General features: G+C 31.0%; 1 protein-coding gene across 1 annotated transcript in view; it reads right to left on the bottom strand.

The window, feature by feature from the left end:
• LOC148308052 (uncharacterized) overlaps positions 1-15,342 on the bottom strand; it is a 108,029-nt gene extending 92,687 nt beyond the window's left edge. Inside the window, exon 1 of the mRNA XM_088262389.1 lies at positions 13,979-15,342. Within this exon, the coding sequence (XP_088118515.1) occupies positions 13,979-14,666 (688 nt within the window). The 5' untranslated portion in view covers positions 14,667-15,342. The remainder of the gene's footprint in view (positions 1-13,978) is intronic.
• Between the last annotated feature and the right edge of the window lie 1,800 nt (positions 15,343-17,142).

Genomic DNA, 17,142 nt, shown 5'->3' with positions numbered 1-17,142 from the left:
TGTGTTTTAATATTCTCCTTCTAATAGTTTTTCAGTCTTGTACTTTTTGTATTTTAATATTCTCCTTCTAGTAGTTTCTCAGTCTTGTACTTTTTGTAACTTAATATTCTCCTTCTAGTAGTTTTTCAGTCTTGTACTTTTTTATTTTAATATTCTTCTTCTAGTAGTTTTTCAGTCTTGTACTTTTTGTATTTTAATATTCTCCTTCTAGAAGTTTTTCAGTCTTGTAATTTTTGTATTTAAATAATATTTTTATGGTATTTTTTTAGTTGGCGATGTCTGGAGCCGTTGTAATAATTGCCGGTTTCTACAACCGCTGGTGATACAACCTAAACATCCCTAATGATACGCCGGTAGGGCCAAAAGGTGTTGCTTTTTTAATTTCTCCACACCACCATGTCCTAGAGAACCACAACAATTTTTCTAACGATCTAGAAATAGGTGTCTAACTGCGGTCAAATCCTTCAACTAATAATTCGGTACAACTTCATCTTGTATTTACTCGGGTTTTTTTCGTTTATATTTATCCCTTTTATGCGTCACTCTTCACACGGATAATTGAGACAGGAAATTACGTTCGTGGTGAAGGACATTAGTGAGTTTATATCTCTATTTGGGATCGTGGTTGATCATTCATTTTTTTGATACCTAATCGAAAAAATCTCTAATCGACTACCCGCAGTCCATATTTATTCTATAAAATACATCATTTTATCCTTGAGGGATTCGTACATTTTCGTCTCATTTTCCTCTCTTTACAGACCAAAATTCCTGTTAATCATATGGCAGAAATATTTGGCAACCTTTGTCTGAGCTTTAATAATATAGTTAGGAACAGAAGTAGAGGAATACAGATAAAAAAATTAATATGTTTTGAAGCGTCTCCCAGTGTGTAAAATAATTCGGAAAGTATCACGTATAATGGTTTCATAATAAACAATAAACACACTCAAAGCAACCATAGATGCTGCAGAGAAATCGCACATGTAGAAACTTATGGATTTTATCATACATACGAGTGCATAAATATGAGTTCTACAAAGGTTGTAAGCTTTCATATTTTTTTACATATGTGTTGAGGTGTCAAATGTTTAATCACTTTATTATTCTAAACGTTTAATATTTTAAATTTTGGTGTAATTTTATAAATTTATTAAAATATAGCATACTTTAAAATCACTATAATATTTATAATGATTTAAAAACAAAGTTATATTTTTTGCATAAAATGAAAAATCATAAAGTTATTGCTTCAAATATAAATTATATAATTCTATTTTATTTTTCTGACCATTACACTACGTCCGCCTCCGTAGTGTAATGGTCAGCACGCTCGGCTACCGTTCTGAAGGTCCCGGGTTCGATTCCCAGGGGGGGTCCAATAAATATAAGTGATTTTTTCACTGTAATATTTATTCAATATTACCCTGGACTGGTACCTGAAGCGGAGGGCTGATCACCTTTCCTTCGTGTGTAAACGATCGAGATAACACTGCGTTTATATGAAGCAGTGCCCTATGCACCATTGGGGTACGGATAAGGGTTTTATTATTATTATTATTATTATTTTATTTTGAAGGCATGTTTAACATTTAAATCAAAACAGCCTATGACGGATCGAAAGCCTTGTAAATACCCAAATTTCCATATTCTTCTTCATCTATGTTAATATGTTAAAATGACGTAATGAAACCCAGAAACTTAACTCTCTCTGCTAGAGAAAATGTTGTATTTTAATATAAAAAAATAAATACAATAAAAATGCGTTAGATACTCAATTGATTAAAATCAAAAGAACAACATTTTTACTGTTGTCAAATACTTGTTCACAAATTTGGATTATCATAAACCAGCCTATGACGGTCGTAAGCCATGAAAATGCTCAGATTTCCATATTCTCCTCCATCTTTGTTGAGATGTCAAAAAATAATATAATTACTTTACTTATTTATTTTTATCAACAATCTTCCACTTCTGACTGTTATACATATTTATTGATGCAGTTGTAACATGAACATTAAGAAATTGAACTTCTTAGTGAAGATACCCAGATTTGTAAACAAGGGTTTATAAACACACTCAGAATGGTTTTGGACTCTCATTTTTTTGGTTTTCATAAATTATCATCGGGTCTATTACAAGAATCAAATATAATACAGGTAGATTGGAGATTACAAAATATTTTGGGTATTATATTCCGGATGTCCGACGAGCGGGACAACCCTAGATATCATAAATAATATGATAACACCTTATTTCGGCGTTCCCTTTGATATTCGCCGAAGATACGGGCTAAGGTGTACGAGGGGGCATGTTCTATGCGAAGCCGGCCTGTACTTATGTTAGCCGGTAAGGAATTATAGCGTATTATCCTTAATTTCAATTTGGGCAGGGTCGACTGCATCCTTGTAGGGTTGCGAAAAATCCAATTGGGAAAATAAGGTGATTTTTACGTGACCGTTATTCACACAACATAGAGTAACATATCTTGACTTGATCATTGCTAAAATGAAGGCAAGGTGGGCAATATATATATATAAATATATATAATAATAATAATAATAAAATTGGATAACTCATATAGCGCCATTTTCGTAAAAAAATACCTCAAGGGCGCTTCTTATATATATATATATATATATATATATATATATATATATATATATATATATATATATATATATATATATATATATACACATTAAGATATATAAATATATATATATATAAATATATATATATATATATATATATATATATATATATATATATATATATATATATATATATATATATATATATATATATATATATATATAAATATAAATATATATATATATATATATATATATATATATATATATATATATATATATATATATATATATATATATATATATATATATACATATATATATATATATATATAGATGGTAGAAGTAGAAATGTCTAGAAAATGAAAACTTCCACATTCTTCTTCATCTTTGATGAGATGTCAAAAATGAATTTGAAAATAACTCCTGTATCTGGTGATAATCCCGATTTTGTGAGCAAGTATTTGGACACACTCAAAATGTTGTCATTATTTTGTCTCTTAGGGACACTCCAGCTGACCCTTTAAGCATTCTCGTCTCAGCAGTTTCTAGTTGCCTGGAGTAGGTGTTTTGCATTGTCCAGCATTCGGAGCGATAGAGGAGTGTGGGTCTGACAATGTGTGTGTGTGTGTGTGTTTTAAAACGAAAAACACCTGTTAGGTACAATAAACAAAATAAAACTTTAAATACGAGGTAGGTGCCCATACTTAAACCAATGTTGGGATATCGATTACCTGCCCAAGGAACAGACCACCGCGAGCACCTTGCAAACCTACATTATTTTCCATAATAATTCAATTAAACGAACCCCGAGCCTTCTTCATAAATATTTTGATAGCCTCGCTTCATGGCCAACATATAAAACAAAAATATTTTTTGATGATTTACGCCTGAAAATATTTATTTACTTATACCTTTTCTCGCAATCACTTGGTGCATCGGTCTTTTTATTATTTACAAACCAATTTCTGTTTTTCTTTGTATATCTAGCTGTTTGAAACGTCATCAATCAAACGCGATTTCTCAGTATGTCTTCTTCTTCCTGGTTCCAGCCAAATTTATCGTCATTGTACATAGTTGGGGTCAGCTATCCTCGTCTTAAGGTCCTTTTATCATGGACAATGTCACCTAGGTCATGCCTTTGAATCATGTTGTATTTCTGTAGCTTTCAACAATTTTTGTTCTTCCTCTAGGTGTCTTTCGAGAAAGATATTTAGCAACCAATCACCTGATTTACAATATGTTCACACCTCTTAAATTGTCTATCCTCTATCTTATGTTAGTTACATCCAGGTTTACATGAATGCTTGAACACTTTATTTTGTCTCCAAGGGACATTCCAGCTCACCATCTAAGCATTCGCACTTCAGCAGTTTCTTGTTGCCTAGAGTAGGTGTTCGACAGTAGGTGGTGGACATCGTCCACCATTCGGAGCCATAGAGGAGTGCGGGTCTGACAATTTTCTGGTAGACTTTTTTGACGAGGCTACTTAGTATTTGTACACGTGCAATGCACTTCTTGTCCACACACAATTTAATTTACCAATATCTGTGATTCAGATTTGAGATACCGTTTTGTTTTGTTTAAAGAATTGTTCCTGCTAGAACTATTGCCAAACCATCATCTAAATATATCTCAGCGTATGTGCAAATTAATTTCTGTGCATATTTTAGTTTGAACATTATTCATTTATATCATAAAATGAGAATCTTTCTTTTTTATGGATTAGTGACATGAGAGAGACAGACTACGCTGATAGGGGTAAATCGTGCGTTAGAAAAGTGAATGTAATTCATTTCTGTGCATTGCCGGCGCATGAGTAAAAGTGACTTGGCGACGAATCCATGGATTGAAACTGTTGCATCCAATCAATATCATTTTGGATTGTCTACACATTCTAATATATTTATATTTTTTCACTATGATCTCACACCTCTTTGAGATTGAAAAAATATATATGTTTATGTCTATACTAGAACATCAAGACTAAGACATAAATATGTACATAAAATTTATTATTTTACACATAAAATCCCTCGAAACTAGCTCATGGGTCTATGGGACACTTAGTGCATTAGTGGATATAATAAAAATATACCCCTAGGCTGCCTCGAGGTGTGAGGTAAAACGGAAAATGGACCACCAAAGAGATGACTTTTTGTCTGACCACAGATAATAAATGGAGTAACCGCGTCTATGGAGTATTTGATAAATAAAAAAATCACAGACACCTTTTTTGGAATTAACTCAAGTACCGAATAATACTGCCCACAGATTTAGTTGTTAATATAAGGAAAAGTAATTTTAAAATAAGAAATAAAAACAAAAATATGATACTTTAATGAGAAAATGTTAAAAAATATATCTCGATTATTTTAATCATTAAAGAAAACTTAAAGAAGAAGTTATCTTTTGTTATTTGTTGATTCTGCATTAACTTTGTGGAATGACATGTTGATAATTTTATATAATATTATTACACCCAGTTAAAAGCAATTTAGACATAAACAATTTCGAAAATATAGATATATAAAAAAAAATCTGATAAAATGTTAGTAATAATAATGTTTTGATTTAAAGCCTATTTTATTAGAACAGTAGAAAGTATGATATGGTTTATTTTATTTTTATTTATTTAATATGGTCACAAAAAATAAAACGATTCAATTCATTTGCTAGACATTTCTATGTACTTTTAAAACATCTTTACTAGTTACTGTTTTTTAATGGTTTCTACATTTTAATAATCGATATACATTGTGTATATCGATTATTTATAGTTCTAAAGATTTGTTTGCTATTCAGTTAGCGTGGTTGTCTCAAATTATGCAAAATACGATCGCTACTTAATACAGATTGCTCACTAATCGACCATCAACATAATTCATCTTTCAAACTTCTCGTCTCCATTACACACACAAAAAGCAAATATTTTTCTGACCACAATGCAGAAAAATTAAAGCATTTCAATCAGTTATCAAGTCACGTGCGTACTACAATATTTACACTTTTGATGAAGAACCTATCAACTATAATTCATTTTAAACTCTTAAGTCAAACGATTGGATCGTGTTCAAAGAGTGTACTAAAGGGTGCGGATTTCTTCGAATAGGTCCGATAATAACGCATATTTAATAAAAAAGTTGTATGAATCATTTGATCAAGTTTTCACATCGATAATTATGAAACGCACTTTTCGTTAAACCTTAACTGGACTGATTTCTTGCATTCTTTGCGATGGGCAACATTAAAGTGAGATGTTATCAAATTTTTAAATTGGTTCAGAAGCCGCACCAGAAGTCGGAATGATGATAAATTTATTTACAGCATTTTAATGTATCCAAATTTTTGTTCACAAATTCGGTATTTTGCTGCGCTTAGAAGTTATTAGGATGAAGATTTTTAATTGATATTTCAACATAGACGAAGAAGAATATGTAAATCAGGGCTTTTATAAGGCTTACGTCCTACGTGGTAGGCTGGTTTAGGTGAAAAGTTTAATTACATTTGGATCAAATACAAGAAATAATAATAAATTAACTTTTTTTATTAAATTTACGTAAAAAGACTTTGCCAAATCTATGCATTCCCATCCATTTAATTTAGTTTAAATTTTTATTAATTTATAATTTCAAAGCCTTTCGGAGTGAAATTTATTAATAACATCTAATCTCACAAACTTTATAAAATAAAACAACTTTTTGAGCACTATTTATTGGTACACTTTTTCCGACCGGTTTCGACAAGAACCTTGTCCTCCTCAGAGTTTATGTACTAATTCTAAAACATTGAATTACTCATAGTTAGGTTATAGTTAATTACCCTTCCCTTACGATACCAAAAACACAGGTAGGTACACAATATGAAAAAATTTCTAAATTTTCATAGATTTCAAAAATGTGATTTAAAAAGAAAAGCAACAATTAAAGATCAATAAAAGCAACGTTTTTATTTATTTTGCTTTTTTGCGATAAGCCCGCCTATATTATTATTTATTTTCTGTACATGAAGTTTAAATAAATAAATAAATTAAAACGCACACTGTAAAAATAAAGCACCTATTAATTTGTAGTAGTGAATTTAAATAAGTCCATTTGTATGGCTTCATATGAGTCCGATGTTACGCTTGTTAGATATGTTAAAAAATACAGATTTAGTTAGATTTTTTAATGTTTAAGCAGACACGCTAATAAATCTCCAAATTTTCATAGATATCGCGATAAATCTTAATTTGGCATTTGACGTGATATGAGCGCGCGATGGCTTCAAATGTAAATTAATCGTTAATTAAATCGTAAAGAAAATATTACTTCCGGTGCCGGAATGAAGCGAAGAGGTATTTAAATAACTAGATACTAATTACCCACATCATGAATAATTCACAAAATTTCAGAAAATAGCTATATACTGTGTATCTACGTTCAAAAGTCAGGGGCGTGCGTTGCATGTAGGCGCATAAACAGTGCCTGCCCTCTTTAGTGGAACGAAGTTGGAAAACTATGATGATGGAAGGAATTGGCGTTAAAACATTTTTTTTAAACTTCCGATTGGGATCCGAACCCTGGGTTGTTTTTACATACTGAAAAACGCCTAAAAATATTTTTTTAATTTAGCTGATAACTTAACCTGTTATTTTAATTCACAACATTTGTGAGTGTGTCCAAATGCTTGTTCATATATCTGAGTTTTCTTCGCTTATGAGTTATTTTAAACTTCAAAATCATCTCAATTTCAAAAAATATTATTCAACATATTGGATATCGTGAACTCATACGTCATGAGATTGATCATATATATATATGAGTTCCAAAGTTTGAGTAGTGTGGTTGTCAATCATGGGTAGAATGGTGAATGTTGCACGTGTTTAAAGTGATGACTTAACCACCATATCCTATATGTCATAAGCCCTGCAAATACACAAAATATAGATATGTTCTTCTTCATCTATGTTGAGATGTTAAAAAAACGTTACTTACTCTAAACCTCAGGATTGTTTCTATGTACCTTATAAAGGACTGTCTCTCACAACTCACATTTTATCGAAAATGTTTACTTAGAATACGCTGTTTTCATTCACCAATTAAAACGCTGTTTTTCTCACATACCACTCCATTCCTTGAACGCCACTGGTATAATAAGGTAATATGTTGACCAACATCCATGTACTCCATTTTCCCTAGAAACGGTTAATGCTATGTTACGTATATTTTTCATTAACCGAAATGTTAATTTAGAAAATGAAAATGAGTACCTACTGTAATGACGTAGGCACTAAAGGGAAGTATACACCTACCATATTAAACTTAGTGGGATTATGAAAATGAATAACGCTAACTTGTAATAATGCTAACATGTGATTTTCTACGTTACAAAATAGTTCCTAACGTATCTTTGTCATTTACTTTGATAGGCTTGGTACTACCAGATCAATCATGGCCATCAAGGCGATTCTCCACATGGTTAGGCAGAGGAATAGGACGCCACACCACTCTGCCTTTGCAAAACAATTTTGCAAAGGCAAGTGCTTCGCCTCTAGGTAGGTACCACGTTCATGCATTCCTCATGCATACCCGCCGATTATTGGGATAATGGATAACTTGCAATGATCAAGTGTTTTATATAGGTACTTGATCAAGCTCAATATCAAGTCTTTCTCGGCCTTCGTCTGCTCCTATTTTCAAACTACATTTACCCCATAAATATGTTAAACCGTTCTTTCTTCACCATTCGTTCCATGTGTCTAAACACATTTAAATTTTTTCAAAACTTTCAAATTTTTTTGACAATGCTCATCGCAGCCTTGCATCCTTTTCTTATTTTATACGTCCATCATACGTCGTTTTTTCCTATTTGCGAGAAGGACTATATTTTACTTACTATATATATATATATATATATATAAATATATATATATATATATATATATATATATATATATATATATATATATATATATATATATATATATATATATATATATATATATATATATATATATATATATATATATATATATATATATATATATATATATATATATATATATATATATATATATATATATATATATATATATATATATATATATATATATATATATATATATATATATATATATATATATATATATATATATATATATATATATATATATATATATATATATATATATATATATATATATATATATATATATATATTATATATATATATATATATATATATATATATATATATATATATATATATATTTATATATATATATATATATATATATATATATATATATATATATATATATATATATATGTATATATGTATATATATATATATATATATATATATATATATATATATATATATAAATATATATATATATATATATATATATATATATATATATATATATATATATATATATATATATATATATATATATATATATATTTATTTATTTATGTATATATATATATATATATATATATATATATATATATATATATTAATATATACATATATATATATATATATATATATATATATATATAAATATATATATATATATATTTATATATATATATATATATATATATATATATATATATATATATATATATATATATATATATATATATATATATATATATATATATATATATACATATATATATATTTATTTATGTATATATATATATATATATATATATATATATATATATATATATATATATATATATATATATATATATATATTTGTCCGCCTCCGTAGTGTAATGGTCAGCACGATTGGCTACCGTTCTGGATGTCCCAGGTGGTGTAAAATAAAAAGTGATTTTTTCACACTAATATTTATTCAATATTATCCTGGACTGGTGCCTGAAGCGGAGGGCTGATCACCTTTCCTTCGTGTGTTAACGATCAAGATAACACTGTGTTTATATAATGCAGTGCCCTATGCACCACTGGGGTGCGGATAAGGGTAAGAATAAAAATTTTAAAAAATTAAATATTTATATATATATATATATATATGTGTGTGTGTGTGTGTGTATATATATATCTAATATACATTTAAAACGTTTTTTCGTTTTCCAGCTAATTTTTGAACCGTTAATGTTATTTTTTTAATAGTACCACTTTTAAAACCAACTCGTGTATAGCTAATTATAATATATATAATTTGCAATTTTAAGTATAATTGGTATCGTATTAAATTACGTAAAGCAGTTATGAAAAATTAATATAAAAATAAAAACATGTACCTTTCACCAGTCTTTCCATGTCAGCCAATATTTTTTCAGCCTATTATGCCCGTATCGCTGAAATATTTTGATTAAAAGCTCAAAATTATAGGGTTCGTAAAATGCGAATTTTCAGGAAAACTGTGTTAAATATTTGATTGAATCTGTTATCTAAATATGTAGGTACGTACCTACTTTTAAATGAAACGTGAAAAATAAATGCTTAACCCTTTAATCGGTATTTTATTGATAACACTATTATGGAATGATATACGAAATGATTATGTGGGTTCCATAATACCAGCGCTTACCCTAATTAAAATCTGTGAGTGTCTATCTCATATTTCAAAATTCATCTTGGGTGAGTGTTGGTATATTGGAACATGCCTGCAAGTCACATCAACTTAGTGCAGTATTGATATAATATTGGTAATATGGAATATTTACCGAGCAATTCAAATTACAATTGTGATTTAAACACAATGTTTTCATTGTTTTCATTTTAAATTGTTTTTACATCCCTGATTTAAAATTATTTTTAAAAATCTGACGATTAACTTTTTAGTTAAATTAGGGACTAAATTACATCCAAAATTTATTGAAATATAATGAAAATAATAGCAAGAAATTGTTAGTTATATGTAAAAATAATCACAAGGTGGTAATCTTTGAAATCGATTCCAAATACAAGTAACTACTTACCGAACTGAAAGGTATATTTTTAATTGAAATTTACTTAGTAAATACCACTATTTCTTAAAATCTAATTGTAAAAAGTGTATTGATGCATTTCTCATCATTTTCAAACACCGTATGTGAAGCTTAGTCTAAATTTTGGAGTCGTCCTTGGGACGTTGAAGGATGAAGAGGATTTAAGAGTAGATTTTAAGTAATATTGGTATTTACTAAGCAAAACTTAAATTAAAAATCGATACATATTATCACAAAGTAACTGCAAAATAGATTTTAAAAATTAATATGCTAATTTTTATGTTGTTTTTAAATCTTTTTTAAAAAAATGTAAAATGGATTTTTTAAACTGCAAAATTATCGCTCGCATGTTTTACTTAATAATCATATTAGCCACATCATTTTTTAAATAATTTAATTTTTGGTAGTTCGGAAAAATTGTATGTAACATCATATGTACATATATAGTTTCCTACTTAAACAGTGTATTGCTTTCTGAACTTTAATTTGTCGGTAATGTGGAATAATTGTTTCTCAAAAAAGCCAAGATGGCGGATAATTCGGGCCTCGGCGCCTGAAAACCCTTCCAATTAAGAATGCCAAAGAAAAGCGTGCGGATACTTCATAATGACGCCTGAAATATGGAAATATAAAGGGTGAAATCAGGCATAAATTGTTATCGCTAATCATAATCGAATTGCGTCAAAATTTTGCCAAATTGCTACCGAATTACCAGCGGTAATTACGACCGAATTTTCTTATTTCATTCCAGAAAATGTGGTTATACATTTTTATGTATTTTTTACGTGTATCTACCTAATTAACGAAACGACAATAGGTCAATTTGGATGTAATAAAAAATATTACTAAATATGTTCAACGACTGGAATTGTAAAGAAATACAATATATGGAAATTGCTGTTGATTATTATTTTTTGTGTTTCAGTTTAGTACTTTTTTGGTGGAACTGCACACTCACATTTGTTTGGTGGGACAACATTTTATAAAATAAAATAACTAACAAATAAATTTTATTTGACCAGTCACCGGGTTTCCTCGTTAGCAACATTACCAGACTAGTGACGGCTAAACTCAATAACGGGTCAAATAAATATATGTGGAAAAAACTATATATGTAGTTTTTATTATATTTTATATAATGCAGTTCAATAAATGTCAGTGTGCAGTTCCACCAAGAAAAGTACAAAAATCAAACACATAATAAGTACATATAATAACATCAATTTTTATGTATTTCTTTGCTCACCTGGTTTCGTCGTCACCAGTCTGATGATGTCGGTAACGACGAAATGCGATCGCTGGTCAAATAAAATATACTTATGTGGAAAAAATATATATGTTTTAATTTATATTTTATGTGTGTTTGTGAATCAGTTGGAAGTTAAGAAAATTATTTTGATAAAAGATGTTGTTTTTTTAAACTTTTTAAATGTTATTTCCATCTAATTAAAATAAAATGAAACCAAACTAAAGCTTGTTTTTTATACATTTGAATTCCCAATTAAAAGTGCAACTATTAAATTCTCGAACAAAATTGTCAACTTAACATGATATTTTGTACCAAATACAACCAATATATATATATATATATATGTTTATTAGAGTTTAATAAAACTATCGTAAGTAACTAACTAACCATCACTCCACTTCCCCGCAGGGGTAGGCAGAGAGAATAGAGCGCCACACCACTCTGTCCTTGCAAACATTCTTCGCCTCTTCCACGTATGAATGCATGAGCATCTCATCTCATACATACCCGCCGATTGTTAAGACTCCTAACCTGACCACTTTCAAGTATTTGGCATACCTGATCGTGCCATGTTTTTCTCGGTCTTCCTCTGCTTCTTTTCCCACTAACATTCGCCTCATAAATTTGTTTTACCGTTCTTTCCTCACTCATTCGTTCTACATGTCCAAACCATCTCAACACACCTTTCTTAAATTTATCGCTAATGCTTTTTAATATCGTAGGTATAATATCGGTTAATGAGGCATAACGTCAATTTAAAATTAAAATTTCTGAGCGATTAAAATTTTAGATTGTTTAAAGATTGTTTAAAATTTTAGGTACGCGTATAAAGATTTTTTAAATAAATAATATCTACTCAAAATTTCAGTTCAATACAAATTTGTAACTATTATATGTAAACTTTTTTTTTAACCCTTATCCGCACCCCAATGGTGCATAGGGCACTGCATTATATGAACACAGTGTTATCTTGATCGTTAACACACGAAGGAAAGGTGATCAGCCCTCCGCTTCAGGTACCAGTCCAGGGTAATATTAAATAAATATTAGAGTGAAAAAATCACTTATATTTATTTGACGCCCTGGGAATCGAACCCAGTTCCTCCAGAACGGTAGCCGAGCGTGCTGACCATTACACTACGATATGTAAACTAGGTTGGTTAATTAACTAAGTATTGAAAATAAATAGTAAAAATAATTTTAAAAAAATATTGCGATTGAGGTATGCTTTAGATGATCTTCTTTCTTTTTTATCTAACTAAAGTATCTAACTTAATAACGTTTGATGGGATTGATGCAACGTAATCTTGACTATTCTTAATATAATGAATACCTATTTATAACTGATTAGATGTTGCAAATAAACGGTAAACGTTTCAAACTGTTATTTTTTTTAATCGTTTAACTTCCTGTACATAATATACGTACCTGCATTGTCGGTCTTATTACTAAGAAGCAATATCTTACAACCAACCAAAAAGGTTATGAATACGTTATATGTAGATAATTTCATATCATATTAAGTATTTTACTTCTTGTTCTTCTTACCCTTATTCGCACCCAATGGTGCATAGGGCACTACTTTTTTTATGACCAGTTAATTACTGATCGATAAATACACAAAGGAAATGTGGTCAGCCCTCCAGGTAATAAAAAAATAAATATTAGGGTTGAAAATTGCTAATTTTTATTTTGACCCTCCTGGGAGTCGAACCCAGGATCTCCAGCACGGCTGTCTAGCTCTCTAACCTCTACAATACGCAGACAGACAGGAATATTTATCTAACAAGGATTTATGGACAAGAATTAATATTTTCTTTAGAGGCATGTTTGATATGTAAAAATCCCATATTAAACACGTTATAGGCCCACACTAGATTATCTCTCATTTTCCAAACACAATTAATTAAAATATGTTTTTAGCTTGAAGTAACTAAAATCCACACATTGATCTGTAATCCTTGTACAAATAAGCTAGATAAATTATTGATTGAACTGCCATCCAAAAAAATAAACATAAAAAGTCATTCAAAAGGTACGTAAAAGGTATGATAAAATAAATTTTGGATTATTTTTTGTCAATATTCTCAGACAAGTTATAAGTGAAGGATTAATGCCAAAGAATAGGCAACAAAGAGGCAATGAGCCAATGCAGCCAAGAAGTAAAATTGTGAAATTCCTACCTGCAGAAGCCTCGCTGCTGTTGGCCTCAAACGTCTTGCTGGTCATCTGGAACAGAGCGTCCAGGGGTGTCCCTAAAGGAGGAGCCCTTGCCCTGTTGGTAGGTCGAGCTCCTCCAGGCGAACAGCACTCCGAGCCAGAACTAGACCTCGAACTGGCCGTCTCGCTATCTGCCGCACTTCTTCCCAAGAGTCTCTGAGCCCTTAACTGCTGAAGTTCCAGTTGGAGTTCAGCTCTTGCTCGCCACGGTTCCCCAAGCTCTAGCTGAAGATCCCTGCTTCTCCAGGGTTCTCCAAGCTCCATGTGTTGCTGCAGTTGTAACTGTTGTTCCAGCCTTAACTGTTGCTGTAACCTTTGCAAGGCATGCGCGGATTCTCTTGCGTGTAGATCCCATGGCCTCACGATCTTCTGCTGCTCTCTCACTGGCCTATGCGACAGTATATCTAAGATCGAAAAAGATTTAACTCCGTCGAAGTGTCTGTGAGCTGTAGGGATGTTCCTCTCCTCAGGAGATGCTGGTCTCCTCGTTTCTTCTCTCTCAAGAGGAACCATCTTCAGTTTCTTGAGGGGTTTGAAGTAGTCGTCTGCTGGAGACGCTGGCGGGCTGGGGCAGCCCACGCTTATCTCGTCTTCGCTCGAAGCGCGACTTTCCATATCGTCGTGCATATTAGGATCCTGGCGCCACAACATACAGAATATTTTGTCGACTATTTAACGAAAAAACTGTCAAGTTTCAACATTTACCCCGGAACTCGCTTCGCAAATGTTAAAAACCCATTTTGATCCCTTTCAAGGGTGTTCATATATATTTCTAACCTTAGATCGAAAAATTAGGTAAGAAAATTGTCAATCTTCAACATTTACTATGAAATTCACTTCACAAATGTTAAAAACTTGTTTTTACCCTCATTGAAGATTGTTTATATATTTTTAACCTTAGATTAAAAAACTAGGTAGAAAAACCGTCAAGTTTCACCATTTACCATGAAACTCACTTCACAAATGTTAAAAATACATTTTTATTACCTTTGAATAAAGTTGTTTTTTATTTATTGACCCTAGATCGAACGCATTATTTAAATTAACATTATTTAATAACAGTTAAATTGGAACAATTTCAAAAATACGTCTAGAACGATGTCACTCAATCCAAAAATCACAATTTTTGTAAACAGAACACAAAATCACGCACGAAAATCGTTTAAAAATCACTCGATATCACAAAAGTTAAAAATTGTTACTGTCCGCTCGACGAATCTATTCGAGGGTTTCGGTCGAAACAGATCGCGGCAACGAACCCGGAGCCCGTTACATAAGATCGCGCGCAAGAACTCGTTCGACAGCTAAGCAGACGTCAACATCGGATTGTTACCGTCAATATGACAGGCAGAACTTAGTTAGCATAGCCTCGCCACACTGTCGGCTCGTTTGAGCCCAGAATGACAGATAAATTACGACGCCCACTTCACTCTGCAGGCGTGGCTTACCAAATCCAGCCAATCGCCGTCCACCACCGGCCTTTGAATTTGCCGCCACAAAAAAAGAAATAATTCCCATTGGCTGACTATCCAACCGAGGGCGGGGCCTCGTGATAACCAATGGTGTTGTGTCGGGTGCCGGTACAAAAAGGTAATTTGGTCTGAAAGCGGAGATATTAGCGCCAGTTTTGTTGCCTATTGTGAGGGGATTTGGCATGTTGCTTTTATGTAGCAGTACGCTTTATTTTATAGTTGCAAATGAATTTACATCGCGCGAATACGCGGGCTTTATTTAGAAACGTTTACAGATGTCTGAAGGTAGAAGGTTAATATCTAGGTGGCGCTTCATTTTATTTTTGCTAGTGAATTTCGTCGCGCGAATACGCGGGCTTTATTTTGAAACGCTTACAGATATCTGAAGGTAGAAGGTTAATATCTAGGTGGCGCTTCATTTTATTTTTGCTAGTGAATTTCATCGCGCGAATACACGGGCTTTATTTTGAAACGTTTACAGATGTCTGAAGGTAGAAGGTTAATATCTAGGTGGCTCATTCTTTTATTGTTGCTAATGAATTTCGTCGCGCGAATACGCGGGCTTTATTTTGATAAGTTTACAGATGTCTGAAGGTAGAAGGTTAATATCTAGGTACCGCTTTCTTTTATTATTGCAAATAAATTTACATCGCGCGAATATGCGGGCTTTATTTTGAAACGTTTTCAGATCTCTGAAGTAGAAGGTTATCTACCTACCTATCCCAAACGAATTGGCGTAACAGCATTATTTGAAATTTTATTTTTTATCTATCATTATCATCCTATTATTTTCCAAGTTTCTATAAGCACCCTTGAGGTAGTATTTTACGAAAATGGTGCTTTAAAAATTATCTAAACGATTATTATTATTATTCAAAATATGTATGTGAATTCATCAAAAAATTACAAGGATGAATTGAACTTTTGTATTTAATACAAAAAAATAATAAACCGTTTATTTATTCACAAAATTTTGAGTGTGTCCAAATCCTTGTTAATTAACATTGGTTTCTTCACTTAAAAGTTATTTTTTACATTTTTAATTTAAGTTTTATATACTTGGTACCTAGATACCACTATTTTTTTTAAATCAATTGTTACACGCGTTTCGATGCATGCCGCAAACAACATATTCAAACACAGTAAAATGATGCGGAATGCATCGAAACACTCATTATAAAAAAAATTGAGAGAAAAAGTGATTTTTACCAAGTAAGATTTCAATTAAAATAGATAGATATTACCACAAAGTGACTACCGAATCAATTAATCAAGTCATTTTTACATTTTGACATAGATGAAGATAAGGTAAGGATCAAGGGTGTCTGCTAAATAAAAAGCTTAGATACTCAAATCAGCCACAGATAGTCCTGTGGACTCACACATGAAACGACATGTGAATCATATGACATTTATATAAATATATGAAATCCAAAAAAATGTAGTGGGGTGTTATTCATGGGTAGAATGGTAAATGTTACACGCATTTAAAGTGATCACTTAAACCAGCCTATGACGTAATCCCTGTAAATACCCAGACATCCACATTCTTCTTCATTTATGTTGTGATGTCAGAATGTACACACCCCTATTGGCCAATCAAACTAACATCTTTCTAGGGAACTAATTATTCACGGATGTTTTCCGTGGCTAGA

Source organism: Brachycentrus maculatus, unplaced genomic scaffold, assembly GCF_059751285.1.
Source record: "Brachycentrus maculatus isolate JH-2025_06_01 unplaced genomic scaffold, ASM5975128v1 h1tg000178l, whole genome shotgun sequence".
NCBI lineage: Eukaryota > Metazoa > Arthropoda > Insecta > Trichoptera > Brachycentridae > Brachycentrus > Brachycentrus maculatus.
This window is presented reverse-complemented; position numbering and strand designations above follow the sequence as displayed.